The sequence below is a fragment of the Lissotriton helveticus genome, chromosome 6 (genome assembly GCF_964261635.1).
Source record: "Lissotriton helveticus chromosome 6, aLisHel1.1, whole genome shotgun sequence".
NCBI lineage: Eukaryota > Metazoa > Chordata > Amphibia > Caudata > Salamandridae > Lissotriton > Lissotriton helveticus.
The window spans coordinates 1,460,617,153-1,460,645,073 of record NC_136067.1 but is presented as its reverse complement, the minus strand read 5'-3'; the positions used below and the strand labels follow the sequence as shown (position 1 = coordinate 1,460,645,073).

Below are 27,921 nucleotides of genomic sequence, written 5' to 3'. Positions count from 1 at the left end.
GGTGTCCATATAAGTACTCTACAAATGGCTGTCATGCTTTTGATCAGATTGTACTATGGGTTCCCCTGTAGGTATCAAATACATAACCTGGAATGTTAGGGAGATGCACACCATGAGCTGACGTCATAAAATCCATGCCTATCTGGTAAGAAGAGGGGTGCAAATTGCATTATTACAAGAAACCCATCTAACGGAGAAAGAGGGGACAGCACTACAGCGCCGCTGGAGAGGGCAAGTGTTCCACACTACGTATTCAGCTTTTGTTAGAGGGACCCTAATATGGGTGCGGGCGGGAGTCCCCTTTCAATGTGTCAGACAAATAATAGACCCAGAGGGCAGGTTTGTGGTGGTGTTGGGGCACCTAGATGGCCGAGATATAACCATAGGGAGTATATACGCCCCTAACATTGATCAACCCGCATTCTTAGCTCAGCTTTCACAGACAATAGCGCAGGTTCTGGGATCGCACTGCATACTGTCCCTTCGCCATGCTCAACCTAGATTATCAGATATTAAGCTGCATCTTGGCTAGTCGCCTGATGATCCACTTGTGCACTTAGATCAGGCGGGTTTTATTCCATCCCGGAACACGGCCATGAATATACGACGACTGCTTCGGCTGCTGGACGCCCCCACCTATGACAAAGATGAGGCGTGCATCTTATTGATTGACATCGAGAAGGCCTTTGACAGTCTCGAATGGCCATATTTTTAGAGTTTTGAGGGCTTTTGGGCTAGGAGAGGGATTCGTAGCCTGGACAGCAATACTGTATAGGAGCTCCAATGCCAGAGTTCGCACGGGAGGTGTGATCTCAGAGGTCTGCGCAGTGAGCAGAGGAACGAGACAGGGGTGCCCGCTGTCTCCCCTCTTGTATGCGTTGGTAGTGGAACCTCTGGATGTTCATGCGCGATCGGGCGGTATTACAGAGGACTGGACGGGATGGGCCAATCCCAATTTATTGCACTATATGCAGATGATCTTCTACTGTTTCTCGCCAACTCTGCAGACCATCTGCGAGGTGCCAAGGAACTACTGAACAGGATGGGAAGAATGGCGGGCCTCAAGGTCAACTGGAACAAGACATACCTTTTCCCTGTTTTAAGTGGAAGGAATGACCCACCGGAAGCGTTACATTTAGTATGGGAAAGCAGATGCCTGACTTATCTCGGAGTACATATTTATCACACAGCCGCCAATTTATTAGAAGGTAACATCAGATGAGCGATACGAGCCACCAAGAGTAACTTTAAATTCTGGGGGACTCTCCCGCTCTCAGTGGCAGGACTGGTGGCACTGCTAAAGATGGTCACACTGCTGCGCTTGCTCTATTATTTTGGCTCGCTACCACTATGGATCCAGAGAAAATTCTTTACCCAACTTAACACCATGATCACAGGATTTCTCTGGGGCTCGGGGAGACGCAAGGTAGCGCTCACCACCATGATGAGACCTAGACGGGAGGGGGGATTTGCAGTGTCTGATTTTGAGGCCTATTATCACACAGCTCAACTACAGTGGTTCACGAAATGGATGGCGGAAAGGCTTCGCAATGAGGAGGGGCATGGGAATACGGATCCGGATCTGAGACAGCTCTCCCATGTGCTGCTGCGGCTCCTCTTGAGCAAACGAGAATCTGCGGGGGACCTGTGGGCGATGCACCAATGCTGGAACCGGGCTAGTAAAAGAGCCCAGCAGGGACCCCCATATGCGCCTGAGATTCCACTGCTGGTCTGCGAGACCCTACCCCATGGAGGGGATTGGCAGGGACTACGGATCTGGGAAGAGGCAGGGATCTCCACTATCGGAGACCTCTACGAGGACAATAACCTGCTGCCCTTTAATGATTTATTAGAGCGTTGCGAGCTTCCCAGGAGGGATTTTATCTTACATGCCGCTCTGACGGCAGCCATCCATAAGCATTGGAAGAAGGGGGTGGTAGAACTGCAGATCTCTTTACCCTGCCAGTACGGCCGGGACGATCAAGGCAGTCACTTGCCTTTACAGGCAGCTCACCCAGGAGATAAGACATCCATTGGAGAGCCTGTGTCTTAAATGGGAGACAGGCCTCGGTATGCCCATAGCTGAAAAGCAATGGGAGGCACTGGTAGAAAGAGCATGGAAAAATGGATGCGCGGTTCCAGCTAACCCATTTTTTTGTCCTCAACAGAGCATATCTCACCCCGCAGAAGATTAATGAGTATTTTGGGGCCCTATCAGCCTGCCCGCAGTGTGACTTAGAAAATGCCAAATTTTTACATATGTTCTGGGAGTGTCCATTACTAGAGGGGTTCTAGAGGGAGGTTTCCACTAAGTTAGGTGACATAACGGAAAGAGACATACCACTGACCCCGGGACATTGCCTACTACACTGGTTTCCTCACACTGCCCTGAATAAAATTACCAGCAAATTCATAGACCTGGGGTTAGTCCTAGCTAAACAAGAAATTACCAGTCACTGGAACGTGACTAGTGCTCCTGGTGTCTCGAGGTGGCTGTGGGAATTTATAAAATGGGCAGATTGTGAAGGGACTGTAAATGGCCCAAATGCTGGACACGGCGAGAGTAAGGGTGGCATTGGTACAGTTGCTTAAGCACCGACTGATGATAATGAACCACCCCTTGAATGAGTAGAACTGTGTGTGGGGGTTGAAACGTTGCCCTATCTGTGCACGTAGCCTGGGGGATTGAAAGCATATATTGCATAGAGGCTTAGTCCTTTTTAGATCCCTTCCTACTGGAATTATTGTGCCTGATGCCTTGCATGACTGGATACGATTCTCCACAGAGACATAGATGATTGAGTGACATGCCTGGGGGGGGTGGGGGTAGGTAGGAGTTGAGTGAGGGGAGGAGGGAGAGAGGGTACCGTTATTTTATTGTTTGTTGTGATATCCTGCAAGTTGGTAATGGAACGGACTCTTGAGATCACTCACCTCAGGGATGTAGAGCAGGGCTCACAAGAGAATAATTCTGATTTGACTAACAAATACTGTCCACATTTTGTGAAAGGACCATACATGGCGAGAATCGGACACTGGTGATGTGCGACCATCAGATATGGCTATCGATAATTGTTGTAGAAAATACGATGTACGCTCTAGAATCCCATAGTATTGCTCCTACAAGCTTGGATACTATTGAATAAAAATTTGTTTATAAAAAAATCAGGTATGGTACTCATCAGAGTAATATTTCACCACATTCCAAATAATACCATCAAAGCCTCAATACCCAATAGGGTTGTGTCAAGCAACACTCCTTAATAGTGCTTTATCCTGATCAACAAATCATGAGTACTGAGATCAACATAGCAAAAGGAAGGTGGCAGTGCCTTCAGTACGTCAGATGCGGTACTAGTCATTACACATCACTGATGAATGTGACACAAAATTGAAATTCCCTCTTAACCACATCAGCGCGGTGCAGATTCCTGCGCTGTGCTGAACGTTCTAATGAGCCAACGGGCTCATGACGGAATGGTTCCGTCATGAGCACAGGCCAACCGACGCTCATGACGGAACCGTTCCGTCATGAGCATCGAAGGGGTTAAGAGTATTTTTGCAGCAAATAATGCCGCCTGCGTTACATGTATAGGAGCATGTGAATGGCAAAATCCAAAGGAGCAAGTGGGCCGTGAAATGTTATGAAAATGAACCAGCTCCGCAGTTATGTTAAGCTTTTAGAAGGAGAGAAACAGAATTACTGACACTACAACTGTAATATCTTTACAGAAATCAAATGTACCATTATGTAGGTACATATGGTGACTGTAATGTAAATTCTGCAAACTTGGCAAGGTTCTGTAATGTAGTGGGCATAGAGTAAATGGCACCCATGTAGCAGTGAGTACTCCTACTTGTCTCATTTAGGAATGCGAGCATTGGTAAACTGAAGGAAAAAATAAAGTGCACAATGAGAAGTCTAAAGCAAATCTGGAATGTTAGCATCTCTGTTGTAATAAGTGCCAATGCACAGTTTACATTTTTCATTACACTGATGCACAGTGCACATTCTAAGAAGTTGTTGTTCCTGACCGAGAATAAGGCAAACTGTTGCAAGACACTCACAAACAGATGGCTGGGCATATAAAATACAAAAACGTGGCTGCAATTGTGCAGAGGTGCACAAACCACTTTTTAAACAGGCATGCATTGTTCACGAAAATCTCTTAGAGCAGGCTTTCCAAAGGGTAGCTCGTGAGCTACTGGTAGCTCTCAGGTCCCTGTAAGTAGCTCTCCTGTGTGCAGCCCACCCTACCACATTTGAAGCTTTTACTAGTTGAGAAACAAATGTGTATATTTTCAGAACTCATAACCTGATATTTGGAGAAAATTGCTGAGTTTCCAAAATATAGTTAAGGCTGATATTTTAGGGATAAATCATGTGACATTGGGAAAACCAAATGGTATTACCTTTTTATGGCTGTTATGTATACCCATGTAAAGGCATTAGATATTGACAAAGCATTTTAAACGTTGTAATTTGCAACCAAGCCTGATGGACTATGTAATTGCTGGAAGTAATTGTGCATATATGGTGGCCACTAATGTAATATTGTCTGATGTAGTCTCTATTACAGTACCAAACTATTAGTAGCTCTCAATGAGTTTCATTGAACACAAGTAGCTCTTATTACAGAAAAGGTCGGAGACCCCTGCCTTAGAGTATTTTGTTATGTATTGCACTTTTTTCAAAATGTATTGATCGGACTGCAGTTAAAATATGAAGCTAGATGCCTCAACATCTTTACAATGTCTGCTGTCCTTAGGGCACAACTGAACGAATACAACACACAAACAAACACAAACAAACACACTCACACAAACTGCTAGCACACACACACACACACGCACGTATGCAAGAGACTCCGCACACACACTCACCACAAGCACCCACACACACAACACACACACACAAACACACATACACACACACACACACAATGTGCAAGAGCGTCTGCACCCAGACACACACACAAAAACACACACATACACACACACACACCTAGAATGTGTACAGGACCAAATCTAAAAAATATTATGTGACAATTTCGAGAATATTTTCTCTGATAATTAAGATATTAAAATATCAAAATTGTGCATTCAATTATCCTGATAAAAATTACGTTGTTCATTTCCAAATCCTATCTAGAGTTTATCAGTGAAGGTTTCTCACTGGAAAATGTGGTCAAATCTCAGCACATAACTAACCATGTACTTAACAGGTGAAACAATTAACAACGACACAACACGGGAGCACACACACACACACACGTAAGCAAGAGACTCCACGCACACACACAAACACCCACACACACACCACACACACACAAACACCCATACACACACACACAATGTGCACGAGCGTCTGCACACATACACACACACAAAATAAAATGCATACAAATACACACACACACACACACCTATAATGTGTACAGGATCAAATCTAAAAAATATTATGTAGACAATTTCGAGAAAGTTTTCTCTGATTCTAAAAATGGGCATTCAATTATCCTAATAAAGACTACGGGGCATATTATCAATAACTTGCAATATTTATCTCAAAACGCGCTTACTGTGTTTATTTTGATCGCTGCTTTTCGCTGGATATTTTAGCAGAGAAAACATGCTATTAGCAGTGTTTATCTCCACTGTGATAAAATATCCAGCGATAGCGGCGAAATGCCTGAATATCGCTGGTAATCCAGTGATATTCACACATTAACTCCATGGTGAACTTAGCCTGAAGATCACCTCCAATTGAGGAATACAGGTAAAGTCAGGTTTCCAGCAGGTTTTAAATACCACGATAATCGCGCTTAGCGCAACTTTTTTTATCGCTTCGCCTGCGTTGCTAATAGGCGATAGCTGTGTTAGTGACTGCTTTTAGTCGCTACCAGTTTGGGTACGCCCACTTTGCATGTCATTAGCGATAAATATCGCTGACATGCAAAGCGGGCCCCAAACCGGTCGCTATCGCCTGGAAGCTGTCGCTAAATGCTGTTAGCGACAGCTTGCTGATAGGGCGATAAAAACATTGCCGCTTTAGCGGAAAAAAGTGCTGCTAAAGCGGTGATAGAGCCCTTGCTAATATGCCCCTACGTTTTTCATTTCCAATTCCCATCTAGAGTTTATCAGTGAAGGTTTCTCACAGGAAAATGTGGTCAAATCTCAGCATATAACTAACCATGCACTTAACAGGTGAAACAATTAAGCACGGCAGAGGAGATATTTTATCAGAACTCTGGAAGGGAAAGTTCAAAAGGTATTTTCAAAGAGCCTGGTTTACATTTAAATGGAAGAAAAGGGTTTTTCTTTCGGGGCATGTTGTTACACTTCCAGGCCCCCACAGCACAGAAGAGTGAGGGGATTGTCGGTGCGGTGGAAATAGGAGGAGGCCGCCCTGCAAACATTGAGCATATCTTGCAATCAAACCGCCTCAAATAAGGAACAAGACGCCACAAAATAGGACAATCAAAGTAGGTCACTTGGACCTTACAACTCTGGATAAGAGCAGCTGCACTCTTTGGTTCTTTGATAGAGGGTTACAAGCAACCGTGTGTGATGGCTTTGAAAGGACAGGATGGTTTGCAGTTGAAAACGTCCTGTACTTCTCTGGGTGATCTTTATTTTACATCTGTTACTACCTGGGACAGTGCCACGGCTGCTTGTATATGGGAACTAGACTCATAGTCCAGACATCATAGACTTGTCTACACTTCTGCATTTAGCTGGTGTGTTCTGTCCTTCGACTTTCCAGCTTTATGTCTCCCACACAAAGTACTACTCAGCCATAATCGTCAAACTGCCTGGACTGCAAGTGGAGTGGGTCCCTGCCAGTGCTCATACCCACTAGGAATTAAAAACCGATTTTGAAATTGGTCCCTGTCGAGCTTTGTATCAGGCTTGTAGCCAGAAGTATATTTTTAGGGCGGCAAGCCCCTCAGCTACAACAAACATCACATCTGAGCTGTATAGGTGGCTCCTTTCCCAAACACTGCTTCTACTACTAAATATTTACCAACAAAATATTGTGGTAGAAGAATATCGATGACAGAATTGCAGAAGGTAAGTCCATTAGTACATCAGCGAATACATATATATGTATCCCAGTGAGTGGCAGTCGCCACGAGGTAGTTATAGTTAAGAATCGTGCTTCAATAGGAAATACATTTTTTGTGTTGCTAATAATTTTACTGCAGTTTGATGAATCTCCACAAAAGATTCTAAGAACAAGTCACTTTTTGACTAGTTTGTGCATGGGAAGTTTCAGGGTGATCCGTTAAGCAGGGGCTGAGAAAAAGAAGGGGGGTCACAAAACACATTTTACCCATTTATTTTTCCATTGGAACTTTATACATAGCTAGAGCCCAAGCTGCTGAACAGATTTCAACCAAATTTGGCAGAAATCTATGTCTTGGTCCACAAAAAGTGCTTTTCATGAATTGGTGTGAATCTTTTCAGTAGTTTTTTGTGAAATGAATCCTCAAAAACGCTGTAGATATAGGGACGTGGAACCTCTGCGGTGTCGACAGATCTCCTGCTGAGATCTGATTGGCTGCCACCACATCAACCAGGAACTGGTGACAGCCATGATAGGACCTGGAACTCAGCTCGAGTCCTAAAAAAGACATGATATTGGTCTGGTGGTGGGATCCAGAAGGATCCCACCTGGGGCCAAAATCATTCTTTTTTAAATGTTGCTACAAAAATCAGTGGCAAAATGAAAAATAAATAACCACAGGTTCCCGCGCATTTCCCAAAAAACCTCCTGGGGAGGGCCAGGGACTGGGAATGTGGCACACAAATTACTTAAGGGGAGGGAGGGTGCGTGACCCCCTCCCAGAGTCTAATAAGACCTGGAAACCCCATTCACCAGGGCCGCCATTTTATTAGAAGAGAGGGGTGCACAGCCTCGCTCCAAAGCCAAATAATGTCTGGGGTCCCATTCCCAGGGGTCTAAATAGTTAAAAGATGGGACGGGGACATGCACCCCCCCTCCGCAGCCTAACAAGGACCTGGTGACCTCATTCCCCAGGGCCACATAATTATAGCTCAGGGAGGTGGCACAGCTCCTCTCCCTGAGCCTAATTTGGCCCCGGGCCGAAATGTAACAAATCAGGATGGGGGTTGATTGCCCCCCTCCCCGAGCCTTGAAAGGCCAGAGGACCCCATTCCCAGGGGCCATAATTCAAATTACAAGGGAGGGGTGCTGCACACTGGCTCACCTACTGTGTCTTGGGGAGCCCACCTCCAGGACACAGTAGTGTCTCTACCCATCATAGCGTTGGCAGGGAAATGTGTTAGATCCCGTCTGACAAGAGCATGTTTAAATCTCCCCCCACATGGAAGCAAACACTTAGGGGCCGATTATGATGGCGGACGGACCTGAGTCCGTCCGCCACCATAGAGCAGGAGGGAACCTCCGCATGGCCTGCGGAGTTCCCTCCTGTGCAATTAGGATGTGACCGCCACCCTGGCGGTCACATCCTCTATTTTTACCATTGCGGCGGGTGCGGCTTCAAGCTGCATCCGCCGCAATGGTAAAAATGCATACATTGCATTTGTATGCAGAAAGCGGCAGGCACCGTGCGGTGCCTGCCGATTTCTGCATACAAATGAAGGGGGGTACCATAGGTACCCCCCATGTGCACCCCCACCCCCCCTTCCCCTAGGGGGCCCGCAACAGGCCCCCGTAGTGAAGATATACATGCTTTTCCACGGCGGAAAACCCGCCGCGGAAAAGCATTTTTTAAAGCCCTTCCTAATATGGCGGACGGTGTCTGAGAGACACCGCCACCATATTAGAGCTTTTCCGCCGCGGTTGACCATAGGCCAGGCTCTGTGGCGACCTTCAGCTGCACATGTGGGGTTAGCTGCCTGTGCACGGCCAAAGGTGATGTGGTCCCCCGGGCCTGCTAAGGCTCGGGTAGTGAGACAGCTTGGGCTTGGGGAGGGACCTGTAAGCACCATCCCCTTATAATGTATGTTTTGGCACTGGGGGATGGGGTCCCCGGAGCCCAACACTACACCACTTCGCCAAAGGCTGTGCATGGCATGGGGTTGGCAGCGGCTAGGGGGGGGCTGGCTGCCTTCATGTGAGTTGCCCCGTGGCCAACCCCCCTCTGCGCATGACCATGGGCCATGTGTGCTATGGGGTTGGCTGACTGCGGTCAACTACCCACTGTGTACGGCCAAAGGCTGTGTACAGCGTGGGGTTGGCTGCCTGGGGGGGGGGGGGGGGGGGGGGGGGGTTGGCTGCAGGTTCTGGCCATCAGCCAAGTCCTGTGGCCAACACCCTGCTGCGCATGGGCAAATGCTGTGTGCGTGGTGGTGTTGGCTGCTTGCAGGGGTTGGCAGGAGGGCTGGCCATGGGCCAGGCCCTGTGGCTAACCCCCTGCTGTGCATGGCCAAAGGCCCGGCGCAACATGGGGTTGGCTGCCTTTGGAGGGATGGCTGCAGGCTACTGTGTCCAACTCCCCACCGCGCACAGCCGAAGACCATGTGCGGTGGAGGGTTGGATTTACGTAAAGTAATAAAATATTACTTTACATTAATAAATCCTAGAAATGTATTGAAAAAAACAAAGGTCAAAGTAAAGTTATGGTTAGCTGAAATGTTTAGTAACAACATAACAATTCAACTCTAAAAAATGGAGAAATTCAACTGTTATAGTTGTCTCAAATAACTATAACTCCTGTCCTAAGAAAACTATAACTCATGCCCTAGCCATGCTCTGTTAATTCCCCACATATCATTAATGATATCACTGCAACATTTGCACTGAAAATATTGATGAGAAAACTTTGCATGGCAAGGACGCAAATTATAGTTACCTAGGGCACAAGTTACAGTTTCTAGTTACCTGAGATAACTATAACTGGTGAACGTCTATGTTTTTTAGAGTTTAAAACAATACGTTGTTACTGAACATAGGTATAATGTTACTTTAATCCTTGCTTTTTTCAGTCACTATACGTTTATTGCATACGTGCATCTATGTGGAGTAAGCACAAAAAATCTAGTCTTGTCTGTTTTTAGTTTGGATTCAATATTCTTACCTTGATATTATTTTTTTGGTATTCAGGGTACACACCATGTGCTTCTATTTGAAGGAATATATGAATGATATTAAGGTATATAATATAGAAAACACAATCAACTTTCAACTGTCCAACTTTAAATCCTATCATTTAGATGAGATTTAAGGCAGAGGGTTGAAAAGTTGTAAAGAGGCTGACTCGCAACTTTGTGTATTTCTCTAAACTGTTCCATCTTTGTGAATTGCAAAGCTTAAGAAGTTCTTTACAAAAATAGACTGACCTCAGCGCAGAGCCCTATGTCCCACACTTTTTACCATAGGTTGTGGATGTCCAGCCTCCACACTCAACATTTTTTGCTGAAGGATGTCCTACTGCGTATATTCTGTATAAGGAAACCATCATGCCTGGACAGACCAAAAGCATAACCCATAACTCATGTAAAGTTAGGAAACTTTATCTGCTTTGTAAAGTGTGGAGTTTCCTAACTCCATCCACCTCACCTTTGTAACTGAAGTTTTAAATTAATTTGCCACTAATTTAAAATAACTTTACAGAAAGCTTGGAGCATTGCTATCAAAAACTTTTTGGGGAATTAGTGGTGAATGGTGTGTTTTAAACATTTTAAGACTGCAACAATGGTGAAAACTAAATAGAATTAAGATGTTTTGTAGAGAAATTTGCTCCATCATTGGCATACACCCCTCATAGTTACGGGAAGGTTGTGAGAAAGGAGACCTGTGTTAGACATTGACCCGCAACACAGGTAGCCACGGTAAAGGATAGGTGAATGTGTGAGTCCATTTGAGGCCTGTTGCTTGAATGAGGACACTAGCTTCATCTCCAGTGTGAGGTGCCGTAGATGGGCAGGAAGCAGCACTGCCTCTAAGGCTATGAGTGGAGGTTTGATAGTTTGTATCTAGGATCCTACTATATGATACCATCTCTTTTCAATGCTGCTTGCATTGTATTTCCCATTCAGATGCTTTAGAGTTGTTCACCTCCAGAATTATGGACATTCTACACTCTTTCATATGCAGTAGATTCTCAATGTGGCTAACATTGTTTGGATTGCCATGCACTTTTCTGAATGGTGAATGTGGAAAGCAAGGAAGCCAGCTATGTGTACTAGAAATGGGATACATTAATTTTCAGAAAGATTGTTTGGCGTTACTACAGGTGCAAATAAATGTCAAGCTTCATGTTATGAAATAGTTAGGAGACTGCCATATTTAAATGTACACTAGAAAGCTAAATCACATATTTAATAAAACTTGCACTTCTCAGCAGGTAGGTTAAACTTTCCAGTAACAACATCAGCAATTGTGGACATTGTTGATATGCATTAAAAAAGAAAGCATCAGCACTTCTGACCAGGAGTAAAAAATAACAAGGGGTGCCATTGTTAAGCAATTTGCGAAACACAATGTGGATACATTGACAATGGTTAGATCTTATTGGGACTTTGAAGACCACTATGTGAGGTGATTCTTTAATCTTACACTAAGATCCCTTTTCAAGAATAAAGTACAAAATTGATCACTGAAATCACATTGGGCTAGCTGGATTGGCCACAACATGATAAATTCCACTTAAAATCTATCTAGCTATCATTTTGCTCCTTTAATAACCTTCTTACTTTCTCTATTATCTCCCCATCTTCTTATCTCTGCCTCCACTGCCTCTCTCCGTCTTTTCCCCACTACCCCTTTCTGTATGCTGCTGCATCTATCTTCGTATTCCTGCCTCTACTCCCTCTCTCTTGCTTTTTCTATTTACTCTCCTTACGTTCCCTTAGTCTTCTGTCCCTTTCTGGCACTTCTTCTTTCTATCTTCTCTGTACTTCTCAATATTTTTTATTCTCTCTCTAGCCCTCGTCTCCATTGAACAGAACCTGTACCTGCCACCTTTCCTTGACCAATTTTCTTTTCACTGTTCCTCAGTCCCAGAAGCTGAACATTGTGGGGTCCTCCTGGAAGAAGTCCCTAAGATCATGGAACAAAGAAGTTAGTGCAATGCGGCCATTACATCCCTTCAGCTTGTTGTCAATTCTAGTTGAACGGGACATCAGGTTGCATGGATTTGATAGGTTTTAACTGCTATAGAGGAGACAACGACCCTTTGACGTCCACCACACTACCTTCACAGTGCAGTGGAATTCAACAGGTCATTCACACTATTATAAAAGAAAATGTTTCTGGTAAAAACACCGAAACCTTTTCTCTTCCAAAATAAAAGGTGGAATTGCAGCGAAATGCTTCCCATGAATCCTGAGTTTGATTTTTGGTTTTGGCTGCATTGCACAGTACATTGGTCCTACTTATGTTACACAGGAAAACAAAAGTGAATACAGACTGTGCTAATGGAATATGCTGAGATCCACAAATGTCCTACACAACAGCGTTTCTACACTTCTCTTGATGACAATAGTACCGCACTTGAGTGAAAGAAAAGGATCCCTAAGATACAAGGAGACAGGAAGATTTTACCTATTCTGGCAATGGGGTCACTGTGATATTTCGGCATGAGCTTGGTCGGCACCAAGGGAAACCTGCCAGGTCCAGTCATTTCTGAAAACAAGGCATCTAGGGTAGTCTGGGATGGTGTGGTATATGTGGATACCAATACCTGTTCTTACCCAGTATGCACTGCAAACATGAAACCTTGGATAAATCACAGACGTTCCTCATATTTCGGTGAAGCAAAATTCAGGAATATATGACGATCCATAACATTCCTTCCACCCAACATTCCCACACTTCTCTCAATAAAAGCACCATCCCAAACGTTCACCAAGTATATTGCATTTAGTACATTAATTACATAGGAGCTCATAATATCAGTTTATTGCTATGACCATAAATGCGTTAAAGATAAAGCAGAATGTCAAAGGAAACAATATATATATCAAAAAGCAGATTCATACTACGCACATCTTAAATCACAATATATAAAATGCTAAAATAATAGTCGATGTTCTGAGGAGATGTCAAGAGAGGTCAATTATAATAGAAGTGCTTTCAGCCTCAGATGCCCTGATTATGGTTTCCACATTATTTGGTTCAAGGAGATGAATCTTCAACGTGTTGACCCTGCAAGGGTTATCTAGATATTAAACAATTTTTCAAAGATATTTTGTTATAGAAGCCCTCTGTGACATGGCAAGCTATTTTCCGTCATTTCATATTCACATTACTTCTAGTAAAGCTAGTGGTTGTATACTCTAGGTAGTCTAAGAGAGTCTAAAATGCAGTAAGGAGCTCAGGAGCCCAAAAGTCAACCAAGGCCCCTCTCCCAAAGAGTGTGATTGTGCCTCCCAGGATAAGGAGATCGCTGCTAAAAGTAGCTCAAGCATCTTTCTTAGTCCCTTGCACCAAGAGAAACTAGAGACACTAGAGGTAACAGCCGTGAAGACCGACCTCATACCTACAAGTGAGGGGGGACTCTATGCAACCTTTGGTCAGCTCATCACTAGGAGGGGAATACCTAATAAATCAATTAGAGGAAAAAGAAAAGAAGCACAATCCACCCAGGACTGAGGCTACTTCGGCCTACAGAGCGGGATCCTGCTGTACCAGCCTAGCTATGCACAGGAGAGCCATGGAAGCAACACTGCTACCTACAGAAATGGGTCATAAAGGATGTAAAAATGACAGGAAAATGCAGCAAATCAAATAGCCCCAACCGAGAAAGACTAACAGCTTCCTGTGAAAGATCTTTCATATCTCCACTGTAAGGAATGGGAGAATATGCTGGCCTTGTACGGCAATAAAGTACTTACAATCGCAAGCCTCATTACAACCAGAAACAATGAACCCCAAAAGCTGTTTTGATTAACAATGCTTGGAGTCCTGCAGAGTTCAGTAGAGGCAATGAACTTCCAGGCCATCAAAATGGACATACAGATGGACATACAGATCAGCCTCTTGATCACTCTAGCAATGTATGTAGCAGGAATTGATGAAAAGATTGATGAAAAGATTGCTAATCTGAACAACTTAAAAAGAGCACAAGCAGACACACAGGTGCCAGGCCGGAGTGCAACTGCTCCTAGGTTCTTGACAAGTTATCTACACTTCCAGAGAGGGTGTCAAAGTTACTGGGTGATTGAATGAAATGGTTAACGAAATGCCCAAAAGGGCATAGGACAACCCCAAGAAGAAGTCGAACCCAATCATGAAAACAAGGTGGGGGAAAGAGGTGTTATACATGATGCAACTATAGATGAGGCCTAGGAAACGCAGCATGGAAATCCCAAGGGCAGACTGGATGAAGGAAACAATCAGTGTGTGACAACTAATAGAACTGACTCTGGGGAGATGCCAGCCTCGCCAACATGTACACAAGAACCCTGCAGGGATTATCCATCAATAGTTTGGGAGCCGAAACGTAAGAAAGCAAAAAATGGAAGGGCCTTAACCAAAATCTATTCGGGCTTATACCTGGCAGCCTACCCAATCTTTCACACAAGAAAAAGACCAGCCCAGGACCAAGATCAAAAACCCACAAGAGCCTTGGAGGAGGCCCTCATGGAAATGGGCCTGACACTAGAGATTATTCACAGGACCCAAGTACCCAGCGATGTGGGAACCGCCCAGGTAGTTGCCTCACAGGATTCTACTGAGTCAGTCATGCCAAGCAATCCGGATCCCCAGGCAACCCCCCTTCGAACAGCAGGCCCGGGTAGGTTACCCCACTCTTAGCATTGAACACAGAAATAAGAATGAGGTGACTGTCACGTGCCTTGGAATCAAGGAGGACTCCTCCAACCTCCAAGTTCCCCCTCTTCCCTCCCACCCCGGCCACCAGAGAAATTCCATATGTCACCTCCCATGACCATAGGGACAAACAACTACTAGAGTTACATGCTAGCCCTCAGGAGGAACTACGACTTACAACAGCATCAGCCTCCACGTTACTCTACTCTATATCTAGATGCCTGTTTGACATTTCATACAGGGGTAATATTCTCAAGTTTATTTGATCAATGGGGACACTTGGAGAAGTCTCATCACAAGATATACTCTAAATTGAATTTATCGACCCAAGCCCAGGTCACAGCAATGAAATGACCAAGGTAATCTGGGTCTTCTTTGAATTGGCCCAGAAGGTCTTGGTAAAAATAGAGACCTTTAAGCACCTGGAGATTATAACCACCCCACCAGAGAACCCAAGAAATGCCCTAGGCAAATCCCCAGGTTCCCCAACTCAACAAACCAGTAGGCTCCGGGGAAAGCCTGCGTCTGGTCCAGAAGTGGCAGCTAAATGGGCCTGGCTGTCTGGAGCTTTGAACTCGACCAGACTTCAAGGATGAAAAAGTACCCACTCAATGCGCTCTACAGATTGGATGCTAAAGGTATGCTCATGGAGCATCAACAGCTTGGCCACCAATCTGGAAGACCCTGAAATACTTCATCACCTCTACTCTTTCCAAATAGTGGTTTTACAAGAGACCTGATCACAGAGGGCACTCCACTAGGAGGGCTACAATTTCCTCCCTGCAACTACAAAATATATGCATGGGTGCAGGAAGGGTGGCATTGCTAAATACATATATGCCACCAGCACAATTGAATGTCGGGAACAGGAAAGCAATGATGCAGGACAGCAGGTAGTGGGAATGATACTGAAAATATCTAATGATCAGACCAAGAAAATCACTTTGGTAAATGTGTATATCCATCCAAACGTAAGATGACAAGCTGGTGGACATCACAATAGGCCTAAGGTCGTAGAGGTTCAGTAATGACCTCATTATATCAGACAATGTCAGCATGTGGCTAATGAGTACACTACCTGCAAATTAGGTCACAGAGGCCTAAGACACTCACTTGATGACCCCACCTCATGATACTCCTCAGTGGCATAAAGATGACAAGAGAGGACAGACTTTACAAGGTACCCTTAAACACCTTGGCCTCAGAGCTTTAAACTGATGCATACCCCTGGACATACCGGCTGATCTCTCTTACTTAACTTCCTCTGGGTATCCCTCATTGACTATGCTCATGTGAACCTCCCCTTGATAAACATTATCTCCTCCTTTGGCTTTGTGGAGAAATTGGAAAGTGATTATCGACCACAAGAGATAGACCTTCACACAGGCCTGGATCGACTACGCGTGAGCGGCAGACCAAGGGACCAAAGGGCATACAATCAACCTCAAACGTATCAGATGTACCATAGATACTAACTCAGCACTGGCTCTTGAAGCTAAACAACTAATGGTATCTACAAAAACACAGGGGGAAGGCCCTTTGGCCTACTAGGTTCACAAAGAAATTGGCAAACCAGCATACCAAGCCTGTCCTAGTCAAAAAGAAGTTTTAAACACACTACACAGCTTTCCCTCAAGAGCGGGAAAACAACTATTCAACTCTGTTCTGACCGGTTGCGCCGTGCCGTGCCGTGCCTAACCACGCCCCTCCAGACCAAGCGCAGAGAGCACAGAGGGTGTGGATCGCCGACCGCCGAATCTCCGGAGCACTGTGTGGTGTGGTGGTGCGGAGCAAGGAGCGCGGGGAATCGGCGCTGGAGACACAGTTTGGCCCGTGTTGGCGGATCCCTGCCACAGGCGGATAACAGGGATAACTGGCAATAGACCTCCTCCCCAGCCGCGGACTGTTGTGAGGCCGGCGGGGAGGAGCTGAGTGCGACGAGGGGAGCGGGAGCAGGAGCCGTGCGGGAGCCGCTGCGAGCAGGGAGACTCGCCGAGTGTGTGGTGGCATTGAGAAGGCGGCCTCTGTGGGAGATCCCGGCGGACCGGGAGCATCCAAGCGGCCCCCCCCGGGAAAATCGCGGACAGTAAGCTGGACCAGCCGTGTCCAAAGGGGCAGTCCAAAAGTCAGCCCATTGCGAAGCCTAGGAGCCGGAAGCAGGCAATAAAGGGGGTGGAATTTAGGCGCCGGCCATCAAAAGCTAGTACAAATAACATCAGAAAATACCCTTAGACAATTATTCTCGGCAGAAATATAAGCGGGGCAAGGCAACAAGGCAGCAGGCGGAAGGCAACCGAGGCAGAACAGAGGTAAGTGAATAACTCTTTATTTTTTATTAAAAGTAAAAATTAAAATAATATTTAAGCATACCACCTTAGTATATCAGTTGCTGCTTAGAAATGGCACCCAAAAGAGGCCAAAAATTACCGGATGAACATGGAAGGAGTAAATCATTGGAAGGCTCAAAATCCCTCAATGAAAGCCTGGAAAGCCTTGCTTCTTCTATGGAAAATAATAAAGGGGCACGGAAGAAAAAGAAAGTCAAAAGAGCGAAGGAGACGGCCCAGAAGGGAAAAAAAGGTGGTAATCAAACAACCATCAAACAGAAAGAGAACACAGCAGCGCTAAAATCTATAAAGGAATTTGTAGGTAAACACTATAGAACTTTAAACCCAGCAATAGCGTCTGTCTTAGATGAAGAAATAGCGGAAATTGGCGGAGAAATCGGGGAAAAATTAGGCTGGCCAGATGAAAACCAGAGTCGGTCAAACCAAGGAGATCCCCAGGAAGAAGCCAACCCTGATAACGAGGAAGGCGGTGTGATCCATAGATCCTTAAACTTGACACTACAGAGTCGAAACCACCAAATCTCGGCCCCTCGCCTATCATCTTCACCGAAAATGTTCTCTTTGATGTCAGTAGGGACTGACGGCCACAGGGGAAACGATGACCAAAACCAGAGTATCATCTGGGGAGGAGCTCCGGACCAACTTCTACAACAGAAACTACGACAAAAATCCCCAATACGACAAGAGTGCTTAAGGACAAGATATCCAGCAAACCCAAGCAGAAATATCACACAGGACTCGGTGCTCTCGGAAACCCCAACATCCTCCCTGATGGAGTTAATCTTGTTAATGCAGAGAGCGCTCCAAGGAATCTTGGAAGTAACCCTATCAAACAACGGAGTAATGAAGGCACAGAAACAACACTTAAAGAAAATAGAAGAAGAACTTGGAGAAATAAAGTGCCAATTGCCAAGCAGGGTAATGCCAACAGACACAGTCCTACCAAACAAGGACAGTGACAGGACAGTATCGGAAGAAGAAAGCTTGGTTTTACTCGGAAGGATGCCCAAATCTGCAGAACAAGCAGCAAAGGAGGTAGTAGAACCCGTGAACAACGTGTACATATCAAGAAGACCCATGCTGATAAAAAGGCGAGGAGGGTATGTTACATTTGGGTCTAGGAACAGGAAGGAAAAATCCAGGAAAACGAACCATGCCGGAACAAGAAAAGAGAAGGAATCAAGGAAAGGGAGGGTGGCTCCAGGATTAAATGCCTTAGCCCCAATATTTATAACACAAAGACCTGATCAGGTGGCGGCAAAAACTCCAATGCCCCCTAAGTCTGTGAGAGTACCAAAGAAAAAACAATCACATAGGGAGGCAAAAGAGATTCTCCCCTCCACCCGTATGACGAGGCAAAGCGTAAGGCTATTGGATGATCCGGCCACTGAACAAAGGTGTATAAGACCACAGATACATGAAGAACCCAATATAAGAATCAAAAACCGGAGAGAAGGAAGAACACTCACCAGCCTTCAGCAGAACGAATTAAACATGAACTCATACGAGAGAGAGGACAACAAATGGGTATTCCTGGACCTGTTACTAGCAGGGAGGAAAGGAAAGTCTGGAAGAAACACTAACCCCCCGAATAGGGCACAGGTGCTGTCGGCATTCTCAAAATGCGCGAGTCTGAGGGGGATCGGCACTAAAGACCTGCAGCAGGTTGGCTTTGTAGAAAACAAGCAAGGAAAGGAAATAACAAAAATCACATTATACTCAGCCTTGGTAAAAAGGGCAATCCTGAATGCCACAAAGGAGATAACGCATCAAGGATTAAAGATTATCCCAGAGAGAGATATAAAAACTGTGAAAGATAATAATTTCTTAAAACAACATGCCGGGCTCCAGAAGAGACAAGTATTCATATATAAAGAAACAAAAAGTGATCGAAACTCTCTGAACATTATAATTGAAAACACAGGTAATGATTCCTCATGGGGGAACTGGTCGTTTAACAGCACCCACGCGGAGGAAAGTATTGAAAGGAATACAGTGGCCACAGATGAGGAAGGAGAGCTGAGTGACGTCGAATAGGATAAAGGGGGTCCGCATGAACTGGGTCTCTTGTCTTGGAACGTAAATGGGCTAGGAAATGAACAAAAATGGGAATACATAAAGGAATCCATAAACAAAGTAGACATTGCCTGTTTGCAAGAGACCTGGTTATGCGACGATACCCCAACCTTTGACGGTTATGCCCAGATACATCAGCCGGCCATAAAGAAAAATCGTGGGAGGCCCTCTGGGGGCCTCATGACCTTGGTATCAACAAGAGTAATGAGGGAAATAAATCTGTTGAACACAAAATGTAAATGGGTACAATCAAGCAGAATTGAACTCTTGACGGTGGATCTAAAATACAAAATGATGATTTTATTGAATGTATATATGCAGTGGGAAAATGGGGAGGAGTATGAAAGGGAAAGGAGGTTTTTTAAGGAGGATGTTGACAGTATTTTAGAAAAATACTCCGCAGATACAATAGTGATATTGGGGGATTTCAACCATAAATTAAACCCAAGAAAAGCAGACCTTTATAATATAGAACAGCTAGAGGCATACGGTATAAACCCGGCAAGGTTCCCAGTAGGGGAAACCTCGAAACAAGACCAGGAATTAACACATATCTTAGGAGGCAGGGGTTTTCACTGTGTTAATGGAAGAATAGAATCAGATACACCAGCAGGAAAAACGTTTATCCAAGGGCAGCAGAACTGCCCAATTGACTATATATTCCTGCAGGCCTGGAATTTTTACCAGATAAGATCCTTCAAGTTAATTCAAAATGCGATGAGCGATCACAAACTCCTCCATATAGTAATAACGGGGGGTAGGAAACTACAGAGAGAAACAGTGATAAACCAGGCGGTTGAGTACCCCAAACGAGCGACGACACGTCTAACTTAGGAATATCTGGAAAAAGTGAAGGCCACGCAAATAATAATGGCACCTGCCAATTTTGAAAATAAAAAACTGGAATGGTTTATCTTAAAACTAGAAGAACTGGTTCAATGCCTCAAGATAAACCTAAAAAGAGAAGATCCCAATAGGGTAAAACAAAGAAATCATGGTAAAGGCTTCTCAGTAGTATGTCAAAACAAGAAAAGGGAGATAAGAGCAACACAGAGGAAACAAAAAAAGACCTTTTCACAAGAGAGACAGGATCACCTGGTAAAACTTAAAAAAGAATTCAAGCAAATGGTACTCACTACTAAAAGGTTACTTAAAGAAAAATGCTGGTTAGAACTTTTGGAAGCCATAGAGAATAAAAATCTAAGGAAATTCTGGCAACTAGTAAAGACAGCATCTGGCATTTCAGAGGGCGAATTAAACTGTGTGGTGAGTGAGGCAGCATGGGATACATACATAAGGGAATTGTACGGGGCAAGGACTCCCAGTCAGGAGATGGAGACTAAATCATGGCAAGATTTTTCTGAAGATCTTCTTGCCAAATTTAACGAAGAACAAGTAGAGCTCACAATAAAAGAACTCAAGCTAACCAGGGCAGCAGGCCCAGACAATCTGCCTGCAATAATTCTAAAGACCGAGGTTACATGGTGGGCAAGTTTCCTGGCCAATATGTTCCAGGTAGTGCTAAAAGATGGCGCAATGCCTCCAACCTGGAAGGGGGCCATAATCAGGCCGATACATAAGAAAGGGAGCAAAGAGGAGCCAAGTAACTATCGGCTGATTAACCTCCTGGATATTGGAGAGAAAGTGTTCTCTAAAATCGTTTTAAAACAACTGAATACATGGGTAGAAGAGGGCCAAATAATCCCCATAGAACAGGGTGGATTCAGAGCAGGCCACTCGACAATAGACCATGGGTTTGCACTATGGGCGTTGGCGAGGAAGTCGACGGAACAGAACGGCAAACTATGCTGCTGTTTCGTCGACTTCAAAGCGGCCTTTGATTCTGTAGATCGGGCCTGCCTATGGGAGACACTAAAGAGACTAAATATCCCGACAGATCTCTTGACCATAATAAAAGAACTACACAGGGAAAACTGGGGGCAAGTAATTAAAGATACGAGGGGCTCCCTAACTCCCAAAATACCCATAGCCAATGGGTTAAGACAGGGCTGCGTGCTGGCCCCCCAGCTTTTTTCTATCTACTTGTCAGATCTCCCGGCCTATTTAGAGGTGGAGGGCAGTGCCAGTCCAAAAATGGATGGAAACAAAATCCCATGCCTTTTATATGCGGATGATCTGGTGATAATAGATCAGACCGAGAGAGGCCTCCAAAGGAAGCTTAATGCTTTTAATACCTACTGTGCTGAAAATTATTTGACCATTAACTTGGATAAAACAAAAACCCTATGTTTCGGGAAAAAGCTAAGCAGATTTAGCTGGTACATAGGGGACCTTAAATTAGAGACAGTAAATGAGTACCGTTACTTGGGTATTTGGTTCGATAGGACACTAAATTGGAGCACCCATTTAGAAACGCAAAAAGCAAAGGCTCTCTCCTCCACTTGCGGACTTAAAAGGTTCAATAGGGAATATGGTGAGATGTCACACCGGCCAATGCTCAGAGCTTTTGAGGCAATGATCCCCCCCCAAGTTCTCTATGGCGCAGAGATCCTTTATTTGAGCGGTAAGGGATCCTGGGACGTCATAGAGGGAAATTGCATAAAAAGGCTCCTATCACTTCCCAAATCTGCTATGATTCAAGCCATCAGAACAGAAATAGGTACAAAGTCCTGGGCGATATTAATCCAGATGGCTGTGATCAGATTCTGGAAGAGATTAGAAGACCCTGAAACAAAAAAAGTGGCATACTGGTGTCGTAAAGAAATCCAGAAAAGCGAGCTAAAATGGGCGAAGTCCAGTAGGGATAAAGTGAAGGGAATCTGTAACACTCTTGAGCTCGATTGGGACCTGAGCTCACTGCAAATCACTAGTACCAAAGGTGAATTGAAGCAAAGAGGGAAAGAAGTCTCGAAAATGCTTGATAGAGGCTATTTAAGAAAGAAAAAATCAGTGGTACATATGCTAAATGCGTGGTCCCTTGAGAATTGGTTCCCCTACCTCGACAGATTACCCAATCGCGGATACAGGCAAGAGATCCTTAGATTTAGAATCGGGATCAACCCATGGGTAATAAACAGAGACCTGAATGCAAAAATGTTAGATAAGGAAGGTCACTGCAAGTGTTACTTGAGGACAAAGGGAGACCCGCTGCATATCTTGTTAGACTGTTTTACACTCCTAGATCTTAGGAAACTTTTGTTGCGTCCTGTCTTCATAAAATATGATGTAAAAACAAGATCACAGGCAGCCAGGCTCTTAACAGAAATCCCCTACATTGATATCGCAATTGCCCTCGGGAAATTTTTAAAGGTGTCTCTGTCGGCACTGAGAGATACAGAATAACATGTAGTACTGTATGAGTTTTTAGCAGATTGCACTTGTACGGAGTAATAAGAATAGGAATAGGTTTTACTAGACAAATTAAGTTTTAAGATAACTGGAAATTTTACTGATTCTTTGTATTTTTGATAATGGTGTGTACGAACCTCGCACATGGACAAAGTTTTAAAAATAATAAGTCATACTCCATTCTGTGCTATTCTAATTGCATTGTTTAAAGACTACGGTCATAATAAACATACATTTTGACTTTGAAACTATTCAATAAGAAGGGCTCAAAGGTGTACTTTTAACAACCCCCCAGTATGTTGCTCAAGTTTAAATCTGCACCTATCTGTTGTGGTGATCTGGGTTGATGACATAAGCTCCCATGTCATCTGGATCTGGAATGTGTATGTGTCTGCAGTTTGAACATTCCATGTTTCACAGTTTCTTGGGTCCTGCAACAGCTGTGTTCATTAAACCAACTTCCTGAAGTAAAAAAAAAAGAAAATTGTAGTGGTGGATTACTATAGCAAATGGTGGGAAGTGAAGTTGTGGAGGAGCCCAATACGTTTAGCGTAGTTACATTCTTGAAAAAATTATTTATTAGGGAAGGATTTCCTAGAGAAATCGTTTCGGAAAATGGAGTCCTATTTATTTCTAAAGAAATGCAGAGTTTTTGGGAAAATAATGCTATTAAACATAGATGTGTAGCACTTTATCACCCACAGGCCAACGGCCTGGTGGAGAAAATGAATCGCTCATTGGTGGAATGCAATCAATGGGGATTTCAAAATAAATTTGATATTGCGAGAGCTGTTGAAGAAATGTTGTGGTCCTACAGGTGTACTCCTAATGCTGTCTATGGGGTTTCCCCATTTGAACTTTTAAGAGGACGTCCTCCTGCTTCAAGACTTTGTCCTGCTTGGTTGAGGGAATTTCAAAAGAAAAGTGAAAGAATGTTAAAAATTGATAGTGTTATAAGACCTAAAGTACAAGAATATCAAAAGAAAATGAAAAAATGTGATGATGCTACACATAGGTTGAAACCTGAACATCTGGAATGTGTATGTGTCTGCAGTTTGAACATTCCATGTTTCAGATGACATGGGAGCTTATGTCATCAACCCAGATCACCACACTATCCTTATGCCGAAACCAGTCCAGCTGCTCAGTAAGGATCACTCCTAGATACACAATAGTGTGGACACGCTCCAGGGAGGAGCCTTTAAGTTTTGAATTGGATCTAGTGGTGTAGCAAGGATTAATTCAAATGTATATTTTTGTGAGATTGATTTCCAGTCAAAACTGTTTAGAGTCTTCTGCATCCCAAAGGGTGATTTAGATATTAATAAGGTGTGATTCGTGAGCATGAAGGCCTGGAACCATGATGCCTATGAGCCTTGGAGAATCTCCCTCACACCCATTCAGGTGGTCAATTAGATCATTTACATAGATCATAAAAAGGGTAGGTGCTAAAACACAACCTTACCTGACCCTCTTGTGACAGAAAAGCCCTCTGTCACATCGCCTAGCTGACCAAACCTCACATGGGCATAATTGTGCTTGTGAAGATTTATGATGTTGGCCAGTAAGTATTTAGGGATTCCCATATAGGCCAGCACCTGCCAGAGTGTAGGCCTCAGAATCAGGTCAAATGCAAAACGAAGATCTACAAACCCTACATACAGCCTCCAGCTTCCCATAACCACTGTCGTCCAGAAATGCATTTGGAGGCAGAAGACCTGATCCAGCATGCTAGCACTGTTCCTAAAACCATCCTGTAGGGGGTGAGCACTTCCTTAACATCTAGCCATTCTTGTAACTTTCCTAGGAGGATTCTGCTGAATAACTTCTGGGAACAGTAAATAAGGCCTTTAACATTATCAAGAGAAGTGAGAAACCTAAGGGTAACATGGATTCCGTCCCATATGGGATACCACGTTAATAACATTAAAAAGAGTGCCTTCTAACAATGAAAACACTATGCTCCATATTCCCATTTCTAAGATAACAACAGAAACTGCTTGTAATCTCCAAGCTTGACTACGGCAACAGCCTATAGCTTGGTGTTCTTGTATCGATCATAAGCAAAATATAACTCATTCAAAATGCTGCTCAAAGACTTCTCCGCCTTCACTCCAGAGAACACATAACCCCAGACTTGCAATCACTCAACTGGCTACCTTTAGCAAGACGGGCAATGTTCTAGGCATTCTGCATTGTCCACAGAGCCTCCAAGGAAAAGGACCACTAGACCTACAAGGTAAATGTAAGTAATGCAAACAAAACAGAACAATGCGCTCCAGGCTTGCACCACTTATCTTCATAATATCTTACCCTAAAGAATCTTTAGGAGGCGATGCTAGACAGCCGCCAAGTTTCGAAACTCACTACCAGCCAGCATTTGAAGCATCCTGGAGCATATACACTTCACAAGACAGTTGACAATATGGCTATTTCCAAGATAACTACACACTACGCATTCTGGCAACAGAACGGAAAGACCATCACACCCTCAAGTTCAATCTTCAGCTTACAATCCAAAGATTGGAAATAACCCAACCAGCAAACTAGTTTTGATAGGTAAGTTAGTTAAAGAGGGCAGACCTGTGGTCCGCCAGGTTATTATACAGTTATGTAATTTCATGTATAATACTAGTACTAATACCATAACACTCAGAGGTCAGCAGTCAACTGTAACTTGCACCTCTTACATTCACATAAGACATACCTGCTACGAGAGTTGTCCTCTACCAGTACTGTGCACCAATAAACCGGTCATCACCACTGGCATGGAATACCTGTCACACACTGCGGGTCAATTCAAGAACTTTAATCTAATCCATGACTGCAGGCCCAAAACACTAAAGTTGCTTCTTTACATCTCACAATGATGCTCAGATTTGGGTTGCTGTTAATAATGCACATATCGGCAGATCTCTCCACTTCTTTCTCCCTCCAGACATGCTAGCTCAGGCCCACAATTATACACAACATTTCTGATTGTACAAACCAATGCAGTAACCAGCTAAACAGATTATCAGTAGGCATCACACCTCAGAAAGCCACCCCAATGGCAGACATGAACAGAGGCAAGTTCTCTTATCTTTAGGCGGCTTCATAGGCCTCCTGGCCCTGCAGTCTGAAGCTACTGCGGTGTCTGGGCATTTACAAACATTAATATGAATTATAATATTACCTATGTAGTAATTCGCTTTTGGTTCAATTACAGAAGGATGAACAATTGTTTTGGCACTTTGGATAGTGACTGGACACATTGACAAACTGCGTGAGTGACTCTACAATCAATCAAATGAAGAGTTATTTATGACAGAAATCTACCATTTATCAATGGCGTGAATCATTTATCTTTTTTTAATTAGAAATGCAAAACATAATAATGTATGCATTTCCAATGAGCTAATAAATAGAATGAATGCATTGCATACTGGAAATTGGATTATAAGAAATACATATTCAACTAATGTCCAATAATCACAGTATTTCTTATGAATATCTTTATAGATCTTGGCCAAAGTGGGTCAAATTTCAACTGTAATTTTTGTTGCATTTTGTAACTTGATATTCCATAACAGATTAAATGAGATAATTAAGAATATTAAGAATATTAAGAACTGAACATCTTTATAATATAAAATACTAAGCAGCGTTCCATCATTTCACAATTGAAACTACAAATTTTAAATAATGTTCAACTCACCTAGAGAAGTTGAGGAAATGAACATGACGAGTAAATAAATATGGCTGCTCAGCAGTACTAACATTTCTAATCAACTCCATCTAGGGAAAAAATACAGAACATTTCATTAAGTGAATTCAGACCATCACCAACGTCTATGCATTGATTTAACTTTTCGTTTGGCTTTACCTATGACTATCATCTCAATGCATATTTAAACGGGAATAAATAAATAATTGATGTTGTGCTCATCTCTAAATTAGATACACCCCACCTTGTGACAGACTGCCGTAAGCACCGGTGTTGACATTTAGGTGGTGGTACCGAGCACTGGAAACGAAATTAAGCTCAAATTAAGCATGTTATCTATGTATTGTTAAGGATATTTTTAGGTAAATAATACATTGGTCATATTTTTGTATATGTTATCTTTCTCATTTTTTTAGCACAGCTGGCAGAGCATTTTGATTTAATCAGATGTTGTTTTTGGCCCTAGGTAATTTTACTGTTTCTTTCCTAAAATAGATCCTATCCCCTTGGTTTTGAGGGGTAATACTCTTTTCTGTATAAGGACGTCCAAGTAGTGCAAAGTGGTATTCATGTTACTTTTAGAGCTATTTTCCAAGTTACAAAAATTGAGCTGGAAAGCAAATGCTTAATCAAGACTTTGCAATGGTTTCTGGCACTTTGAGTGACTATGCAATAGTGCAAATTCTTGATAAATCTGTCCTAAGGTCCACTGGGCTTTATAGGGCAGGTTGGTCAAGTAGGTAAGTGGAAGCTTATGGAGAGAGATGCAATGACTGAGTCAGGTAATATTGATTATCACAAACAAAATAAATAACAGGTGGTCATCAGAATTAACTTTAAAATGGAACAACTTGAAACAGAACATTGTGGCCTAAACTGACAAAGGTATTTGTAAGACTAAGGGCTGATTACGAGCCTGGCAGTCTATGGACTGCCAGACTCGTGGTGGAGGTGTTTTGTCCGCTAGATTATGACTCTATGAGTCATTCAGTCGGTGGACTGCCGGCTGCACCAGGGAACCGCCATTCCCTGGTGTTGGCATGGCGGAAGGGCAATGTAATATGAAGAGCAGCACTGGCGCAGTCCCGCCGAGCATATTACAAGTTCCTCCCACTGCCAGCCTTTTCATGGCAGTGAGCCTGCCAACAAAAAGGCTGGTGGTGGGGGTACATAAGAGGCCCTACAGGGCCCCCATGCCCCCCACCATGGGGATGCATTCTGGGGGGCACAATATGTGCCCCCCGTCTGCTGGCACCCCCAGTGTCAGCATGGCATTGACTTCACAGGCAATGCCGTGGTGGAACATTTTTGCCATTTCCTTTGCGGTGCCCTTTTTCAGGGCACCGCCATGGGAAAGGCAAAAGGATCATCTGCCTGCAGAAGTTGAACTCGTAATCAAGTGGGCGGTCCTTGCGCAGCTTTGGCAGTGCTCTTCTGGCGAAGAGCCGGCACAGCACCGATAAAGTCATAATCGGACCCTCACAGGACGGTGCCTAGTTTGATCAAGAAAAGAGGTGGTGGTGGCCAAAAGCTTTCTAAGACGATTTTGAAGTTCTGATACTGTTTTTGCAAGATAATCACACCCTTAAGTGAATTAATTTGCTCCAAAATCCAAGCAAAATCTTTGCACTAGTAGCACACCTCTATCAAGTGGTAAATCAAAACCTAGTGCATGACCAGTAGACCATTCCAGCAAAGAGATTACAGAAAATTCGAATTAC

General features: G+C 43.8%; 1 protein-coding gene across 2 annotated transcripts in view; it reads right to left on the bottom strand.

Annotated features, from left to right (window-relative positions):
- Window positions 1-27,921, bottom strand: part of UST (uronyl 2-sulfotransferase) — a 966,832-nt gene that overhangs the window by 317,652 nt on the left and 621,259 nt on the right. For both annotated transcript variants that reach the window (XM_078649265.1, XM_078649266.1), the window contains exon 4: window positions 26,192-26,271. In XM_078649265.1, coding sequence (XP_078505391.1) covers window positions 26,192-26,271 — 80 coding nt within the window. The remainder of the gene's footprint in view (window positions 1-26,191; window positions 26,272-27,921) is intronic.